Source organism: Equus asinus, chromosome 2 (genome assembly GCF_041296235.1).
Source record: "Equus asinus isolate D_3611 breed Donkey chromosome 2, EquAss-T2T_v2, whole genome shotgun sequence".
Classification (NCBI taxonomy): domain Eukaryota; kingdom Metazoa; phylum Chordata; class Mammalia; order Perissodactyla; family Equidae; genus Equus; species Equus asinus.
Window position 1 is genome coordinate 136,010,339 of NC_091791.1, and position 19,249 is coordinate 136,029,587.

General features: G+C 39.2%; 1 protein-coding gene across 2 annotated transcripts; it reads left to right on the plus strand.

Annotated features, from left to right (window-relative positions):
- The first annotated feature begins 1,847 nt into the window (after positions 1–1,847).
- On the plus strand, positions 1,848–5,974 carry RPS27L (ribosomal protein S27 like). 2 transcript variants are annotated; one of them, XM_014850776.3, is made up of 4 exons: positions 1,848–2,287; positions 3,183–3,291; positions 3,967–4,077; positions 5,777–5,974. In XM_014850776.3, exons 1-4 carry the CDS (start codon positions 2,282–2,284, stop codon positions 5,803–5,805), a joined length of 255 nt encoding a protein of 84 aa, XP_014706262.1. In that variant the 5' UTR covers positions 1,848–2,281; the 3' UTR covers positions 5,806–5,974. The 2 variants fall into 2 exon arrangements, with proteins under 2 accessions (XP_014706262.1, XP_070360561.1); XM_070504460.1 differs by lacking the exon at positions 1,848–2,287 and adding an exon at positions 2,548–2,566.
- Positions 5,975–19,249: the final 13,275 nt, after the last annotated feature.

Genomic DNA, 19,249 nt, shown 5'->3' on the forward strand with positions numbered 1-19,249 from the left:
GATTTGTTGGGATGAACAAAGTATCTTGGAGAAGCAGGGGAAGACGGGCTTCCCTGCTCCAGTCTAGGGAAGTATCCTTGATTCGTTACCCTGGAGGAGTAGGAATCTGGGCTCCTGACAGCTCCACGGGGAGGAACTTATCTGCAAGAATGTTTTACTGCAGTGTTATTTTAATAGTGAAAAATTGCAGGGGAGGAGTATTGAATGCCAAGATTTGACGAGTTGGGTGGTGGGTACATGGGTCTCCATTATTGTATTAGTTTTCTATTGTTGCTGTAACAAATTACCACAAAATGAGTGGCTTAAAACAACACAGATTTGTTATCTTACAGTTCTGTAGTTCAAAGTCTGACCAGGGTCTCGCTGGGTTAAAATGGACTGTGTTCCTTCTGGAGGCTCTAGGGGAGAGTCCAGGCCTTATCTTTTCCAGCTTCTGGAGGTTGCCCCCATTCCTTGACTCATGGCCCCTTCTTCCATCTTCAAAGCCAGCAACATAGCATCTCTCAGGCCCTTCTTTGTCACCCCATCTCTTTCTCTGATTCTCTTTATCGGCCTTCCTTTTCCACTTTTAAGGACACTTGTGATTACATTGGGCCTACCCTGCCAGTCCAGGATAATTTTCCTATTTAAAATCAGCTAATTAGCAACCTTAATTATACTTGCCATGTAACTACAGGTCATGGGGATTAGGACATTGAAGGCTTTGGGGGCCATTATTCTGCCTACACAATTGTATTACTCTATATACTTATCTCACTGAGAATGTTTAATATTTATTAAATTAAAAAACCCAAGCCTAATTCCAATTTAGTGTACAGATGAAAGGATATATATTCATACGATGAATGCTGTGTGCCCATTAAAAGTCATAACATAGGAAAACATGTAGTAACATGGAGTAATGTTCATTATATGGTAAGCGTGTGGGGGGAATAAAGTCTAAAAAAGAATATGCACAAGATGATACCAATTATGTAAAACCCAAACCCAAAACAAACCTATGCAGGTGAATAAAAAATGTTTGGAAGGATATAGGTCAAAATGTTAACAACGTTTATCTCTGGATGGTAATTTTAATTTTCTTCTATTTTTCTGCATTTTCCAAAATGTGCAGAATACACGTATTATTTTTGCAAAGAGAAATAAAAGATGATTGAGAACGTCTGTCTAGGACAATTTTCTGGTCAAGCCTCTCTCCGTGATTTCTTAGCTTTCAATCACACTCGCTCACACCCATCCCTCAAGCTTGTCTTCCTGATCAAAGACATTTCATGTCTGGCTATCTGAGACACGCGCCATTTTTTTAGGCTTGAGTTGTCCCCTCTGGGAAGTAGGCATAATCCTCAGAGGACAGGAAATAGCCTGACGTGAACTAAGCAGGCAGGACAGTGCTTTTAAAAACTTTTTAGGGGCTAGCCCCGTGGTGTAGTGAAGTTCCCACACTCTGCTTGCTGGTGGTCGGATTTGGGAGTGGGATCCTGGCGTGGACCTACACACTGCTCATCAAGCTATGCTGTGGCCGTGTCCCACATACAAAATAGAGGAAGACTGGCACAGATGTTAGCTCAGCGACAATCTTCCTCAAACAAAAAGAGGAAGATTGGCAACAGATGTTAGCTCAGGGCCAATCTTCCTCACCAAAGGAAAAAAGAAACTTTTTCAAGGCAAAGCATACCCAAGGCACAGACGCATCCCGCAAAGAATTTAATAACCGGTAACTTGGAAGCTGGATGCACAAGTATACAAGCCTCTTTCATAATCTCGCTGGCACATGTTAAAGTTTTAATTAATAATACTGTTTTTAATACACAAAAGAACAGACAATAGCGGGCGGCACCGCCCGCAGAGCGCACCGAGGGCCGACGGGCTTGGCCGGACAGCGACCGAGCGGCCCTGTTCCGCGATGCCGCGGGCCGGGGCGGCCGCCAGCGCTCCGTCTCTGCAGCTAAAGCCCGAGGCGGTTTCCCAGCCGGGCTAGTCCAGCGCGGAGCTCTAGGACCGGCGGCCCCGCCCTGGAGACCGTCAGGTTCGCGGGGTTGGGGCTCTCGGATTGGCGCGAGCCTCAGAGCCTCTCCTTCGTCTGGGATCTGCGGAACGGCCAGAGCCGTCCCCCACCACCGAGAGCAGCGCCTAGAGCGGACCGGCCCGCCCGCCCCGCTGCTCCGCTCCTCCCAGCCTCCTCTATCCCGGAAGTTGATGCCGCGCCGCAGCTCGCGTGCGGCTCGCTAGGGTGTGTGTCGCCTTAGAGATCTGGACGGGCTGGGCTTGCGGAAGCGTCAGCATGCCTGTGAGTTGTTTACTTTCGGGCTTCGGATTTGTGCTGGGCTTCTCACTCTGTCAAGGGTCCAGCGGGGCGAGTTAGGCCAGCACACCCCGGGGTCGGGCGGCCCCTGCCGAAAGCGGCTGGGCGGCTCGGAGCGTGCAGCCCTTCGCGCGTGGCGGACTAGTCGGGACTTGCCCAGGCAGCGCGTCGTGGCGGCCCTGCCTGGGCGTGGGGCGGGGAGGATCCGGGCCGCCCAGGGCTGCGGTCTCTGGTGTCCGTGGCTGGGAGTGGACAACTGCCCGGGTAACTTAGCCGTCTTGGTTTTGGTGGGCGCCCGAGAGGTTATGGTTTCGGAGTCGAGTTGCTCTTGTGGTTCATGGTTCTCACCCCCTCTGCCTCCTCTCAGAAGCGATTTCCTGCTTGTTTCCTTTTTAAAAACTGTCTTTGCAGTTGCCTGACATGTTAACTCCGTCCAAGACGGCCACGGCCCAGCAGCTCAGAGTTCAAGTCAGATCAGATGTTGAGCCCCGGAGGCAGAAATCGCCCCGGCGCAGGCACTTTCGGTCTGCCTCGGCGACTTCTCTCAGCGGGCAGGGTCGGGGTCACGTTCTTACTTAGCACCGCAGTTTTGTTTTCATTGGGGACTATTATTCAGTTGACTAAACAAGAACAGGGTTACCATATGCTTACCATATGCTTCCTGACCTTCACAGAGCCCCTTTACCGGGACTTGGAGAACGCACGCATTCTAAAAAGTATTGATGAAAGTTAACAGGCTTTAAAAAGTCACTAACATCTGAAGCGTTGCCTCTGCCGAGTATGCCTATTATTCCTATTTTTGCATGTATATTTCACTTATGGTTAAATCTGCCAGCATTGTGGTTTCATTCTAGTAGTAATAATATGCTTTTTTATTCAGTTGGCAAGAGATTTACTACATCCGTCCTTGGAAGAGGAAAAGAAAAAACATAAAAAGAAACGGCTAGTTCAAAGTCCGAATTCTTATTTTATGGATGTAAAATGTCCAGGTAATATTTTAAATTTTAGTTCCCGTCCCAAGGAAAATTTCTATAGGGATTGCTAGTGTGGTGTGTATATTTAGATACATTAGGACCCTCTGTTGAGTAGAAGTGGGATTACAGAATTGGAAACGTCGTAAGGGACGTTTTCATCATAAACGTAGTCAAACGATTTTAGAAACAGTTGAAGGGGTGGTGAAGATGGGACTCCAAAGGGATATGACATTTGACTAAGTTTTTCAGCTGTTCAGATGACGAGTTTTCTTTTCACGATGCAGTGAAAAGTGTACTGATTCTTTAAAATGTAAAGCTGTGCTGCCTAGTATGGTGGCCATTAGCCGTATGTGGCTACTGAGCACTTGAAATGTGGCTAATCAGAATGGAAATATTCTTTAAGTGTAAAATATACGCCAGATTGTGAAAATGTAGCAAAAAAAAAGTCATGTTGATATCATAATATTTTGAAAATCTTGAGTTCAATAAAATAATTTCACCTGCTGGGTTTGTGTGTTTTATTTTGTTTTTACTTTTTTTTTAACGTGGCTGCTGGACAACTTTAAGTTACATATGTGGCTTGCACAGCATCGAAGTTCTTAATTTTTTATAAGGTCTTTACTAGATATATGTTGAACAAATGCTCTATTTTCTTCTGCTTTTCACTTTTAACATTGCCCTTTTTTTTAGGTTGCTACAAGATTACTACGGTTTTCAGCCATGCTCAGACAGTGGTTCTTTGTGTAGGTTGTTCAACAGTATTGTGCCAGCCAACAGGAGGAAAGGCCAGGCTCACAGAAGGTATATCATTTAGCATTTTCTAATGCAGTGATGAGGAAAAACCAGTTTAAAAGAAATCTTTTTTTTTTTTTCAAAGATTGGCACCTGGGCTAACAATTGTTGCCAATCTTTTTTTTTTTTTTCCCCCTGCTTTATCTCCCCAAACCCCCCCTGTACATAGTTGTATATCTTAGTTGCAGGTCCTTCTAGTTGTGGGATGTGGGACGCCGCCTCAACGTGGCCTGATGAGCGGTGCCATGTCCGCGCCCAGGATCTGAACCCTGGGCCGCCGCAGCGGAGCACGCGAACTTAACCACTTGGCCACAGAGCCGGCCCCTAAAAGAAATCTTAAATTCATGGTTACCAAAATAATTTTATCTTTCATTGTGTGCTCTTTCAGTAGAGTGCCCTATTAACTGGATAAGTTTATACTCTTCAACTTGCACAGAATTCCTTTAACTATTATTTTCCTTAGTTTGGAACACCTCATTGTGTTGTACTTAGTCACTTAGTTTGCTTAACTTGAAATATTAAACATAAACCATAATGGAACAAAAGGACTACATACAATAGGACATTTGGATTTTTGAAACCATAGGATTTTCAAATTTCTCTTGTGAATATTTTGTTTCCTATGTATTTGGTACATATGACGTAAGACAGTTTTTATCATTGCTAGCTATGCAACAGATAACTAATGTATAAATTAAAATGCCAGAGGTTTGATTTCCATGAGCACCTATTTAATGGTTAATATAAAAATCCAATTTTACTTCGTCTTTCACTTTTACACAGTAAGAAAATATTAATTATGTATATTGTTTTCCATAGTAGTACTTATAGATCTATAATTCCATAGTGATATTTGAAATTTGCTTGTGAGTCCTTGTTCTCACTGGAAGAGTCATAAGTGGATTGGCAACAAATCCGAGATCTATTTGGTGTGCCCTGGTGGGATCTAAGTATAAAGTCAGTGTATGATATTTAACTGCAGTATTGCTCTTAAAAGTGTCTTTGGAAGATTTCTGAAACCTTTATATCATGCCATGATCTTGGAATTTTGTGCTCATGTGCTGACATATGATTAACAGAGTGTATCTATACCAGAGTTCCTAGTAGATCTGAAAAGAATTCTAATCAAAATTACTTTCTTGGGAAAATAATTCAGAATAGTTCCTAAAAATTAAGATTGCATCTTTGACACCTTACGTTAAAATTTTAACTGTTGTGGGGCCAGCCCAGAAGCCGAGTGGTTGGGTTCGAGCACTCTGCTTCGGTGGCCCAGGATTTCGCTGGTTTGGATCCTGGGCACAGACATGGCACCGCTTGTCAAGCCATGCTGAGGCGGTGTCCCACATGCCACAGCTGGAGGCACCCACAACTAAAAAAAAATATATATGTATACAACTATGTACCAGGGGACTTTGGGGAGAAAAAGGAAAAATAAAATCTAAAATTTAACTGTTGAATTCAGGCTTGTGGTCTTAAACTCCATTATAGCATGTGAGAAATAGGAGTGACAGTTATAGTCACATCAGAATAATTGAAATATAGAAGATTTATTATAGCAAATTTCTGATATTAAAGGCTAACCTGTATATAAACATTAATGTAATATTCCCAAAACTTATTTTATACTTAAAAAGTACTTGTTGTCGTTGAAACTATGGCAAAGATAGACTAGGCCAGTGTTTAATACGCTCTTGTGATTCTTTTGCAGGGTGCTCATTTAGAAGAAAGCAGCACTAATGATCCACACAGCTTCTTGAATTTGTGTTACATCGCAGAAAGCCTTATCAGTTCAGTAATTCTAGTTAATCTACCAAGATAATGTAATTATGTTTAATTTTGTAAGGTGTACAACAGTGATCTCCTATTTGGGTGTCAGTTTTTCAATAAAGTTTTGATTATGGGCAAATTTTCCCTTTTTTTTTTAAGTATGTGTGAATATGCTATACATTTATATATACTGTGAATGTGAATTTGGTTTAAACATTTTAAATAGTGTATTTTGATTAGTTTGTGTCTCATTTCAAGAATAGAAACCCTAAATATTTGATTTTTAGTCGTTTTCAAAATTGTTATGAATGAGCTAAATAATTACAAATGCAAAGAAGTCCATTATTTGTTAATTCAAAATACAGTTTTGCCTTTGTAACTATGGAAACACATATTTATAGAAATACATATTTAATGCAGTAGAAATCACAGTGTAATGCCTTGGATTCATGTGGCCCTAACATACTGCATAATTTATTACAATAACTGCAGCTGGGGTTGAGTTATAGGAAGCTCCTTTTGGAGTAGAAAATTTGAGAGGAGGAATCAGGAGTAGCGTGATTTACTCCAGGATATCCTGGCTGGTGATAGTAGATGGTGTTGAATTCTCTGGTCCAGACAGGTAAGCACTCCTGACTACAGATGTGTGTTGAGTGGCCTTGGTGTCTCATTGTCATTTTTATAGCTTATGAAGTGACCCTGGGGAACTAGGAACTAGACTGTATCTTTGCCTCTCTAGCCACTATCCTACTGCTCTCTCGAGGGGGAAGATAACCTCTTCTATTTTACTCGTTAACTTTAAGGCAAGTACTTAAGACAGGCATTTCCTATTAAGAGGTGTTTCTACATATACACCCCCGATGGGAGAGACTGATTCTTTAACATGTTGACTCATATATCACAGGAATGTTGCAGGAAAACTAAAGAACTCTGGAAAGTTTGGGGTGTATTTAATATATGGAGAAGTAAATAACAGATGTTCCCGAACTTTCTTGGTTTATGGCATCTTTAGAGTTTCAGTAATTTTTTCATGGAGTCCCTTGGCCAAAGGAAATACCTAACAGTTAGATTTATTTATTTATTTGAGGAAGATTAGCCCTGAGCTAACTACTGCTAATCCTTCTCTTTTTGCTGAGGAAGACTGCCCCTGAGCTAACATCCATGCCCATCTTCCTCTACTTTATATGTGGGATACCTACCACAGCATGGCTTTTGCCAAGCGGTGCCGTGTCCGCACCTGGGATCTGAACTGGCGAACCCCGGGCCGCTGAAAAGCAGAATGTGCGAACTTAACGGCTGAGCCACTGGGCTGGCCCCATACATTTATTTATTTTTAAAGATTTTATTTTTCCTTTTTCTCCCCAAAGCCCCCTGGTACATAGTTGTGTATTTTTAGTTGTGGGTCCTTCTAGTTATGGCATGTGGGATACCGCACGGCTTGATGAGCGGTGCTATGTCCGCGCCCATGGCGAAACCCTGGGCTACCCAAGCGGAGCTCTTGAACTTAACCACTAGGCCATGGGGCTGACCCCAGTTAGATGTATTTAGTTAGGTTCTAATAACTTTAATAGCTGTTGGAGAAAAACCATAGGGGCTGGCCCTGTGGCCAAGTGGTTAGTTCGCGCACTCTGCATCGGTGGCCCAGGGTTTCACCGGTTTGACTCCTGGGCGCAGACCTAGCACCGCTCATCAGGCCATGCTGAGGCGGCGTCCCACGTACCACAACTAGGAAGACCCACAACTAAAATATATAAAACTGTACTGGGCGGCATTGGGGAGAAGTAAAAATAAAATCTTAAAAAAACCCCAGTAAATTAAAACAAAAGTGATAATTTTTTATCTTAAATGATCACAATTATTAATGGAATCATGTGCCTTTTGGGCACTGCACAGTTTCTCAAAATGGGATCAGATTGGACACTGCCATCCTCATTTCTGCCACATTGATGTTTGCATAGTACTTGCTTTTTATTACAGCAATGCCCCCAAACCCAGCTTCACAAAGATATGACATCATAGAAAGGAATGTGGTGCCATCTAAGGTAACAATACCTGGAACTATAAGTTTGCATGGTATCCAAAAGATGCTGAGTATCACTGTTTTTCTCATGGTGCCCCAAGGTGCCTCAATTTGCACAATTTAGGAACTCTGGCTCCGAGTAGAGCCAGTGGGGATGACGGGCTAGTGATATGGAAAGGAGCAAATCCTGTGATGAGTAATCTAGAGGGCAAATCCCTGACAATTTCCTTGAAGGAAGTATTGTACTTTAAAGAACGTATCTAAGGGTTACGTTATAGAGACGCTTGGCGCTGGGAACTGAATGGTGTAGTAAGCAGTATTACTGGGTTTCAAAAATGCTCAATGGAACACTAGGACTGTTCTAATCTTCAAGGTCTGCTATATACATTATTACTGACTGCTTTTCTTTAATACTATTATGTATATTGACTTCATTTTTTTATGTAAATATTTTTTAAAGGAAACTATATTTCTTCCACAAATAGAAAAACCAGTTACATAAAGATAAAATAAAATGAAATTCTTGGCTTCCGACCTGATCAGATGACAAATGTTTTCTTGTCTGGTTGCCCCTCTAAGTCATCTGATAAAGTTCTAATTTTTTTTGAGATATGTAAATACCATAAAATTCAACCTTTTACAATGTAGAATTCAATGGTTTTTAGTGTATTCATAAGGTTTTGCAACCATCACCACTGTCTAATCCTAGACCATTTTCATAATCCCAAATCACTCCCGGTTCCTTCCACCTTCCAGCTCCTGGCACCATCAATAGAATTTCTATCTCCATGGATTTGCCTATTCTGGACAGTTTACATAAATGGGATTATATAATATGTGGCCTTTTGTGTCTGGCTTCTTTCAGTTAGCATAATGTTTATGATGGCCATCCATGCTGTAGCATGTATCAGTACTTTTTTCTAACTGAATAATATTCTGTTGTAAGGATATACATTTTGTTTATCCATTCCTCAGTTGATGGACAGTTGGGTTGGTTTCACTTTTTGGCTACTACAGATAATGCTGCTATGAACATTCATGTACAAGGTTTTATGTAGACATTTTAAAGATTTTATTTTTCCTGTTTCTCCCCAAAGCCCCCTGGTACATAGTTGTGTATTTTTAGTTGTGGGTCCTTCTAGTTGTGGCAGGTGGGAAGCCGCCTCAGCATGGCTTGAGGAGCGGTGCCATCCATGTCCATGCCCAGGATCTGAACCATTGAAACCCAGGGCCGCCAAAGCGGAGTGCACGAACTTAACCACTCGGCCATGGGGCCGGCCCCTGTGTAGACATTTTAAATTCTCTTGGGTATATACCTAAGCATGGAATTGCTGGGTCATATAGCAATTCTGTGTTTAGCTCTTTGAGGAATTGCCTGTTTTCTGAAGAGGCTGCACCATATTACATTCCTACTAGCAATGCACAAGGGTTCCAATTTCTCCACATCCTCGACAACACTTGTTATTGTCTCTTTTTGATTATAGCCATCTTAGTGTGTGACGAATTGTTTCATTATGGTTTTGATTCACATTTCCCTGATGACTAATGACATTGACCATCTTTTCATGTGCTTATTGGACATTTGTATATCTTCTTTGGAGAACTGTCTATTCAGATCCTTTGCCCATTTTTAATTGGGTTGTCTTTTTATTGTGTGTTGTAAGAGTTCTTATATATTCTAGATATAAATCTCTTATGTATACGATTTGCAAATATTTTCTCCCATTCTGTGTGTGGCTTTTTATCTTTTGTCCTTAGAAACACCAACATTTTGAATTTTTATGAAGTCTAATTTATCGATTTTTTTGGTCATTTCTTATGCTTTTGGCGTCATGTCTAAGAAATCATTGCTTAATCCAAGGTCACAGAGATTCATGCCTGTTTTCTTCTAAGAGGTTTATAATTTTAGTTCTTACATTTAGGTTTGATCCATTTTGAATTAATTTTTGCATATGGTGTGAGGCAGTGGTCCAACTTCATTCTCTAATTCTTTTTAATGGCAGCATAATAGTTTTTGGTATGAAAGTACCATAATTTATTCAGCATTATCCTATTGAAGGGCACTTTGTTTCTAGTTTTTTCCACTATAATCAAAGCCACTATAAATACATTTAAATATGTCCTTAATAATGGTGCTTTTATTTCTGTGGGTTAGAGTTCCAGGAGTGGATTGCTGGATGAAAAGGCAATTTTTTTTTTTTTTGAGGAAGATTAGCCCTGAGCTAACATCTGCTGCCAATCCTCCTCTTTTTGCTGAGGAAGACTGGCCCTGAGCTAACATCCATGCCCATCTTCCTCTACTTTATACGTGGGACACCTACCACAGCATGGCTTGCCAAGTGGTGCCATGTCTGCACCTGGGATCCGAACTGGTGAACCCTGGGCCACCAAAGTGGAACGTGAGCACTTAACCGCTGTGCCACCGGGCAGGCCCTGACAAATGTATTTTCGATTTTAACAGGTGATGCCAGATTGCTTTCCACTAGCAATATATGAAAATATTCTCCCCAATCTCTATCTCTTCCATTAATGAATGGAATCTAAATTTTTTGCCATTTTGATGATTGTAAGGTTATATATCATTGTTACTCTAATTTACATATCTGATTACTGATGAGTTTGGAAATGGAAAGAAGCCAGAATAAGCTACTATCTTCCTAGAATGCCTTCTCATTTGCTTTTTCTTTTACAATAAGAAAAAATTCTCCCTATTATAAATATGGCTAAAAATAGTTGGAATATAGTTACCTGTTGCTGCTGTAACAAATTACCACAAATCTGTGCCTTAAAACAACATAAATATATTATCTTACAGTTCTGGAGGTCAGAAGTCCAAAATGGAATCCTTGGGGCTGAAATCAAGGTGTCAATGGGGCTACATGCCTTCTGGAGGCTCTAGGGAACAGTAAGTTTTCCTTCTCTTTTCCACCTTCTAGAGGCTGCCTGCATTCCTTGGTTCATGACCCCACATCACTCCGACCTCTACTTTTGTCATCATACCTCTTCTGACTCTGACTTCCCACTTTCCTCTTATAAGGACCCTTGTGATTACAGTGGGCTTATCTGGATAATCCAGGATAATCTCCCTATTTCAGGATCCTTGATTTAATTACGTCTACAAAGTCCCTTTTGCCATTTAAGGAGCATATTTTCAGGTTCTGGGGATTAGAATGTGGACATCTTTAGGGTGCCATTACTCTGCCTATCACAGAAAACAAAGTTTTAAAATTCTACCAGCCTGGTGGCGTAGTGGCTAAGTTCGCACACTCTGCCAAGGGTTCGTGGGTTCAGATCCCAAGCGTGGTGGTGGCATCCTACATAAATTAGAGGAAGATTGGCACAGATGTTAGCTCAGTGACAGTCTTCCTCGAGCAAAACGAGGAAGATTGGCAACAGATGTTAGCTCAGGGCCAGTCTTCCTCACAAAAAATAATAAAATAAAACAAAATAAAATTCTACCCCAGATTTGAAAACAGATTCTGGAAAGATGTAGTTGTAATTTTCAATGGAAAAAACTTAAATCTTTGCCTGAAAGGGTTAGAGTTCACTATTGCATTTTACAAAGGAAAAACACTACTTTTATAGAATAATGACCTCACTTTATAATCTTTTAGGATTTTACAGCTACATGTTCACAACTAAAGGCATAAAGAATTATATCAAGTTAAGATATTTGCTATCGATCCAGGCTCAAATAGCCCTTGAGTTTTGTTTCTTTTTTTTAAATTGCAGTAACATTGGTTTATAGCATTATATAAATTTCAGGTGTACATTGTTATATATTTCGATTTCTGTGTAGATTACATCACGTTTACCACCCAGGGACTAATTACAACCCATCACCATACACATGTGCCTAATCACCTCTTTTGCCCTCCTCTCTCCTCCCTTCCCCTCTGATAACCACCAGTCCAACCTCTGTCTCTATGTGATTCTTTGTTATTTTTATGTTCTATTTATAAGTGAGATTATATGGTATTTGACTTTCTTCATCTGACTTATTTTGCTTAGCATAACCCTCAAGGTCCATCCATGTTGTCACAAATGGCCAGTTTTCATCCTTATTTATGGCTGAGTAGTATTCCATTGTGTATATATACCACATTTTCTTTACCCATTCACCCCTTGATGGGCAAGTAGGTTGCTTCAAAGTCTTGGCTATTGTGAATAATGCTGCAATGAACAAAGGGGTGCATGTATCTTTACACATTCATGTTTTCATGTTCTTTGGGTAAATACCCAGCAGTGGAATACCTGGATTGTATGGTAGTTCTAGTCTCAATTTTTTTTTCTTGAGGAAGATTAGCCCTGAGCTAACATCTGCTGCCAATCCTCCTCTTTTTGCAGAGGAAGACTCACCCTGAGCTCACATCTGTGCCCATCTTCCTCTACTTTATATGTAGGATGCCTGCCACAGCATGGCTTGACAAGCGGTGCGTAGGTCTGCACCCGGGATCTGAACTGGTGAACCCCAGGCTGCCAAAGTGGAACCTGTGAACTTAACCCCTGTGCCACCGGGCTGGCCCACTAGTTATCCCACCCCCCCTACTGTTTCCCAAAGTGGCTGCACCAGTTTGCACTCCCACCAGCAGTGTATGAGAGTTCCCTTTTCTCCACATCCTCTCCAACATTTATTATTTCCTGTCTTGTTAATTATAGCCATTCTGACGGGAGTGAGGTGATATCTCATGATAGTTTTGATTTGCATTTCCCTGATAGTGATGTTAAATATCCTTTCATGTGCCTATTGGCCATCTGTATATTTTCTTTGGAGAAATGTCTGTTCAGATTTTTCCCATTTTTAAGTTGGGTTGTTAGTTTTTTTGTTGTTAAGATGTATGAGTTCTTTATATATTTTGGATATTAACCCTTATCAGATATGTGGTTTGCAAATATCTTCTACCAAGTGTAGGGTGGTCTTTTTGTTTTGTTAATGGTTCCCTTTGCTGTGCAGAAGCCTTTTAGTTTGATGTAGTCTCATTTGTTTATTTTTTCTATTGTTTCCTTTGCCCAGTCAGACATGGTACTTGAAAATATGCAGCTAAGACTGATATTGAAGAGTGTATTGCCTATGTTTTCTTCTAGAATTTTTGTGGCTGCAGGTCTTATATTTAACCCATTTTGAGTTAATTTTTGTGTATGGTAAAAGATAATGGTCTACTTTCATTCTTTTGCATGTGGCTGTCCAGTTTTCCCAACACCATTTATTGAAGAGGCTTTCCTTTCTCCATTGTTGTTGGTTCCTTTGTGAAAAATTAGCTGTCCATAGATGTGTGATTTTATTTCTGGGCTCTCAGTTATGTTCCATTGATCTGTGTGTCTGTTTTTGTGTGATAACTATGCTGTTTTGGTTACTACAGTTTTGTAGTATATTTTGAAATCAAGGAGTGTGATACCTCCAGCTTTGTTCTTTTTTCTCAGGATTCCTTTGGCTATTGAGGGTCTTGTGTTGTTCCATATAATTTTTAGGATTCTTTGTTCTAATTCTGTGAAAAGGGTTGTTGGAACTTTGATAGGGATTGCATTGAATCTGTAGATTGCTTTGGGTAGTATGGACATTTTAACTATGTTCATTCTTCCAATCCAAGAGCACAGAATGTCTTTCCATTTCTTTGTGTCTTCCTCAATTTCTTTCAGCAATGTTTTATAGTTTTCAGCGTACAGATCTTTCACCTCTTTGGTTAAGTTTATTCCTAGGTATTTTATTCTTTTTGTTGCAATTGTAAATGGGATTGTATTCTTAATTTCTCTTTCTGCTACTTTGTTGTTAGTGTATAGAAACACAACTGATTTTTGTATGTTGATTTTGTATCCTGCAACTTTACCATATTCATTTATTGTTTCTTAAAGTTTTTTAGTGGATTCTTAGGGTTTTCTATATATAAAATCATGTCATCTGAAAATAGTGACAGTTTTACTTCTTCCTTTCCAATTTAGATCCCTTTTATTTATTTTTCTTGTCTGGTTGCTCTGGCTAGGACTTCCAATACTATGTTAAATAAGAGTGGTGAAAGTGGACATCTGGTTCCTGTTCTTAGAGGGATAAATTTCAGTTTTTCTCCACTGAGAATGATATTAGCTGTGGGTTTGTCACATATGGCCTTTATTATGTTGAAGTATTTTCCTTCTGTACCCATTTTATTTAGAGTTTTTATGATAAATGGATGCTGTATCTTGTCAAATGCTTTCTCTGCATCTATCAAGATGATCATGTGATTCTTATTCTTCATTTTGTTAATGTGGTGTATCATGTTCATTGATTTGTGGCTGTTGAACCATCCCTGCACCCCTGGAATAAATCTCACTTGATCATGGTGTATGATCTTTTTAATGTGTTGTTGTATTCGATTTGCTAGTATTTTGTTGAGGATTTTTGCATTGATGATCATCAGTCATATTGGCCTGTAATTTTCTTTTTTTGTGTTGTCCTTGTCTGGTTTTGGTATCAGGGTAATGTTGGCTTCATAGAATGAGTTTGGAAGCTTCCTCTCCTCTTCAATTTTTTGGAAGAGTTTGAGAAGGATAGGTATTATGTCTTTGAATGTTTGATAGAGTTCACCAGGGAAGACATCTTGTCCTGGACTTTTGTTTTTTGGGAGTTTTTTATTACTGTTTTGATCTCCTTACTGATGATTGGCCTATTCAAATTCTTTATTTCTTCTTGATTCAGTTTTGGAAGGTTGTATGATTCTAGGAATTTATCTATTTCTTCTAGATTATCCAGTTTGTTGGTGTACAGCTTTTTGTAGTATTCTTTTATAATCTTTTGTATTTCTGAGGTGTCTGTTATAATTTCTCCTCTTTCATTTCCGATTTTATTTATTTCAGCTTTCTCTCTTTTTTTCTTGGTGAGTCTAGCTAAAGGTTTGTCAGTTTTGTTTATCTTTTCAAAGAACCAGCTCTTAGTTTCATTGATTTTTTTCTATTTTTTTATAGTCTCTATTTCATTTATTTCTACTCTGATTTTTATTATTTCATTCCTTCTATTGATTTTGGGCTTTGTTTGTTCTTCTTTTTCCAGTTCCTTTAGGTGCACTGTTAGATTTATTTGGGATTTTTCTTGTTTGTTGAGATAGTCCTGTATTGCTATAAACTTCCCTCTTAGAACCACTTTTGCTGTATGTATCCCATAAGTTTTGGCATGTTGTATTTTCATTTTCATTTGTCTCCAGGTTGATTTCTAGTCTCATACCATTGTGGTCAGAAAAGATGCTTGGTGTTATTTCAGTTTTCTTAAATTTATTGAGACTTGTTTTGTGGCCTAATATGTGATCTATCCTGGAGAATGTTCCATGTGAATTTGAAAAGAATGTGTATTCTGTGGGTTTTGGATGGAATGTTTTGTATATATCTACTAAGTCCATCTAGTCTAATGTATCATTTAAGGCTCATGTTGCCTTATTGATCTTCTGTTTGGATGATCTCTCCATTAGTGTAAGTGGAGTGTTAAAGTCCACTAGTATTATTGTGTTACTGTCTATTTCCTTTTATGTCTGTTAATTGCTTTATATAATTAGGTGCTCCTATGTTGGGTGCATAGCTGTTTCCAAGTGTTATAGCCTCTTGTTGGATCATTCCCTTTATCGTTATGTAGTGCCCTTCTTTGTCTCTTGTTACAGTTTTTGTTTTAAAGTCTATTTTGTCAGATATAAGTGTTGCTACCCCAACTTTCTTTTCATTGCCATTTGCATGGAGTATCTTTTTCCATCCCTTCACTTTCAGTTTGTGAGTGCCTTTAGGTCTGAAGTGTGTCTCTTCTATGCAGCATATATATGGGTCTTGTTTTTTCATCCGATCAGCCACCCTATGTATTTTGATTGGAGCATTTAGTCTATTGACATTTAAAGTAGCTATTGATAAGTATGTACTTATTGCCATTTTGTTACTTTTTTTTCTGAGTGTTTTAGTAGTTCTTCTCTGTTCCTTTCTTCTTCTCTTGCTCTCTTCCCTTGTGATTTGATGGTTTTCTTTAGTATTATGTTTGGGTTCCTTTCTCTTAATTTTTTATGTATTTATTATAGGTTTCTGGTTTGTGATTACTATCAGGTTCATATATAATAACCTACATATACAGCAATCTATATTAAGTTGATGGTCTCTTTAGTTTGACCTCTTTCTAAAAGCTCTAGTCTTTTACACCCCTCCTCCCACATTTTATGTTTTTGATATCATATCTAACCTCTTTTTTGGTGTGTGTCTGTTACCCTCTTATCATGGAAATAGATAATTTTAGTACTTTTATCTTTTGACCTTTATATTATCTTCATAGGTGGTTGATCTGCTACCTTTACTGTATATTTGCCTTTACCAGTGACTTTATTGCTTTTATTTTTTTTTTGATAACTTTCTTATTCCTATTTGTGGGCCTCTCTTTCCCACTTAATTAAGTCCCTTTAGCATTTCTCGTAGGGCTGGTTTCTTGGTGATAAACTCCTTTAGTTTTTGCTTGTCTGGGGAACTCTTTCTCTCTCCTTCCATTCTGGGAATGATAAGCTTGCTAGGTAGAATATTGTTGGCTGTAGGTTTTTTCCTTTCAGCACTTTAAATATATTGTGCCACTCCCTTCTAGTCTGTAAGATTTCTGCTGAGAAGTCAGCTGATAGCCTTATGGGGTTTCCTTTGTATGTAACTTGTTGCCTTTCTCTTATGACTTTTGGGATTCTCTCTTTATCTTCAATTCTTAACATTTTAATTATAATGTGTCTTGGTGTGGGCCTCTTTGGGTTTACCTTGTTTGGTGCTCTCTGTGCTTCTTGTACCTGGATGTCTATTTCCTTCATTAAGTTAGGAAAGTTTTCAGCTATTATTTCTTCAAATAGATTCTCTGCCCCTTTGTCTCTGTCTTCTCCTTCTGGGACACCTATCATACAGATGTTAGTGTGCTTGAGGTTGTCCCAGGTGTCCCTTAGACTGTTTTGTTCTTTTTAATTCTTTTTTCTTTTATCTGTTCAGCTTGGGTGATTTCCTCTAGTCTTTCATCCAGCTCACTGATCCATTCTTCTGTATCATCTACTCTGCCATTGAGTCCCTTTAGTGAATTTTTCATTTCCAGTATTGTATTCTTCATTCCTGATTGTTTTTTTTTTTAAATATTTTCCAGTTCTTTGTTGAAATTCTCACTGAGTTCATCCATTCTTCTCCCAAGATCAGAGAGCATCATTATGACTTTTTGTTTGAACTCTTTGTTAGGAAGATTGTTTATTTCTGTTTTGTTTAGTTCTTTTTCTGGGGTTTTGTCCTCTTCCCTTATTTATAACCTATTCCTTTGTCTTGAGCCTTGTTTCTAAGAGGATGCCAGGATAGCTAAGTTTATCTCTGTTCTACATATTCTGGCTCAGCTCCCCCCTTAATGTACCAGGTCTACTGTTATTTTCTTGCCTAGCGAAACCTCACCTTAGGAAAAAATCAGAATCGTACTGTCCTGTAGGCTTTAGTTAAAAGCCGACATTTTAAATTATTCTTAGGGAAGGAGTTTTAGTTTTGATTATTTAACAGGAACAGAAATCAGAGCTGCCACTGCATTCTGGACCTGGGGTTCAGCAGACATCAGCTTCAGCTCTGCTCAGTGTTTTGTGTTTGTGTTTTAAGTCCATGAATGTCTTTTTCATTTTCTCATTTTGCATTTTATATATTGTGCTATGTATTTAAAAGAAGGGGGTGTGTAAAAGGATGACCCTACTGTGCCATCTTTGTCTTGTCTTTATATTAATTTGTGTATTAAATAGAAGTTGTGTATTTTTCTTTATTTGCAGCAAGATTTACTAATTAAAATGCCAGTATATGCTTATTTTTATTTTTTTCATGTTACCTACTTATTTTTTTTCCTGAGGAAGATTCACCCTGAGCTAACATCCATTGCCTATCTTCCTCTTTTTTTTTGTTATGTGAACTGCAGCCACAGCATGGCCACTGACACACAAGTGGTGTAGGTCCACACCTGGAAACTGAACCTGTGATGCTGAAGTGGAGTGTGCCAAACTTAACCACTAGGCCAAGAGGGCTGGCCCTGACTTAAAAAATATTTACTAAACATAGCATGTATAAAATTGAATGTCACTAAATGTGTCTTTTATTGGATCTGTAAATTTTCAGAGATACCTTTTTTATGGGAAAGCAAGATAATGGTTAGAACAGGCTTCAGAGTCAGATATACCTGGGCTTGAAACAAGTTCTAATGGTTAATGCTTGTGTGACCTTGGGCAAAATAATATATCAATTTCTACTTAATGGAGTTGTTATGAACATAAAATGAAATAACATGTATAAAGTGCTTAGCACAATGCGTGATGCATAGTAAGTGCTCTGTTAATAGTAATTTTTTTTTAAATAAAAAGGATCCTATCCATTCAAAATCAAGTGCTATCAAGTTCTATTTTTCTCTCCCAACTTATATACCCACCTCGTTACCACATTGGAGCATATTCATGTTAACTATTGCTGCAAAGCAAGCTGCCCCCAAATTTGGTGGCTTAAAGTAATGATGATTTATTATTTCTCAAGTTTTGTAAGTTGGTCTTACCTGGGCTCATTCATGTCTGCATTCAGCTGGAGGCTCAGCTGGACTGGAAGATCCAAGATGGCTTCAGTCACATGTCCAGCAGCTGGTGCTGGCTGTCAACTGGGATATCAGTTCTTCTCTGTGTGGCCTCCTATGCTCCAGTAAGCTAGTCTGGCTTCCTTACAAGGCAGTCTTGGGGCAGTGTTTACAAAATAAAACATCAGTTTAACACAAGGAAGGTAAAGCAAATGATTCATAGCCAATGATCACCTTGACAAGTTGTAAACTTCAGGAAAAAGAACAAAAACACAAGGAATTTGTGTTAAGTTCTCTTGAGTTCTTTTCCATAATATTAAGGATCAGCCACCCCAGAGATACCACTCTGGGAGATGTGGAAATTTATCAATACTGTTTCTAATAGTATTAAGTAAGAAAAGAAGTTATTGTGGCAAAAATATCTCAAACAGGAAACCTTAACCTTGAGGTCTGTGAACACCTGACATTTGTGTATTGGCTCAGTTACTGAGAATGTTCACAGCTCTTCTCAGAGCTTCAACAAGAATCCTAAAAATGGGGGCCGGCCCTGTTTTTGAGTGGTTACGTTCGCAAACAACTTGTCTTTAGTTCACAGGTCTTCAGATCAAGAAGTGTACTGTATTTTAGTTGCGGTACTTAAGGAACTACCCCTAAGAAGCCTCATCCACACCTAGATCTGATTTGGATGATAGATCTTGGGCTTTGAGCTGATGCTATAATGGGATAAAATTTCTGGAAGACTTGGGAGGAGGAAAGTGTAGTTTGCATGTGGGAGGGACATGAATCCTTGGGGGCCAGAGGTCAGACTTTGGCAGCCAGCTTCCAAGATGACCTTCCATTATGTGTACCTCCTAATAGTC

Coding starts and splice junctions, on each gene's coding strand:
- RPS27L (XM_014850776.3), top strand. Junction 3,292..3,966: donor TATGGATGTAAAATGTCCAG/GTAATATTTTAA, acceptor CCTTTTTTTTAG/GTTGCTACAAGATTACTACG. Junction 4,078..5,776: donor AAAGGCCAGGCTCACAGAAG/GTATATCATTTA, acceptor ATTCTTTTGCAG/GGTGCTCATTTAGAAGAAAG.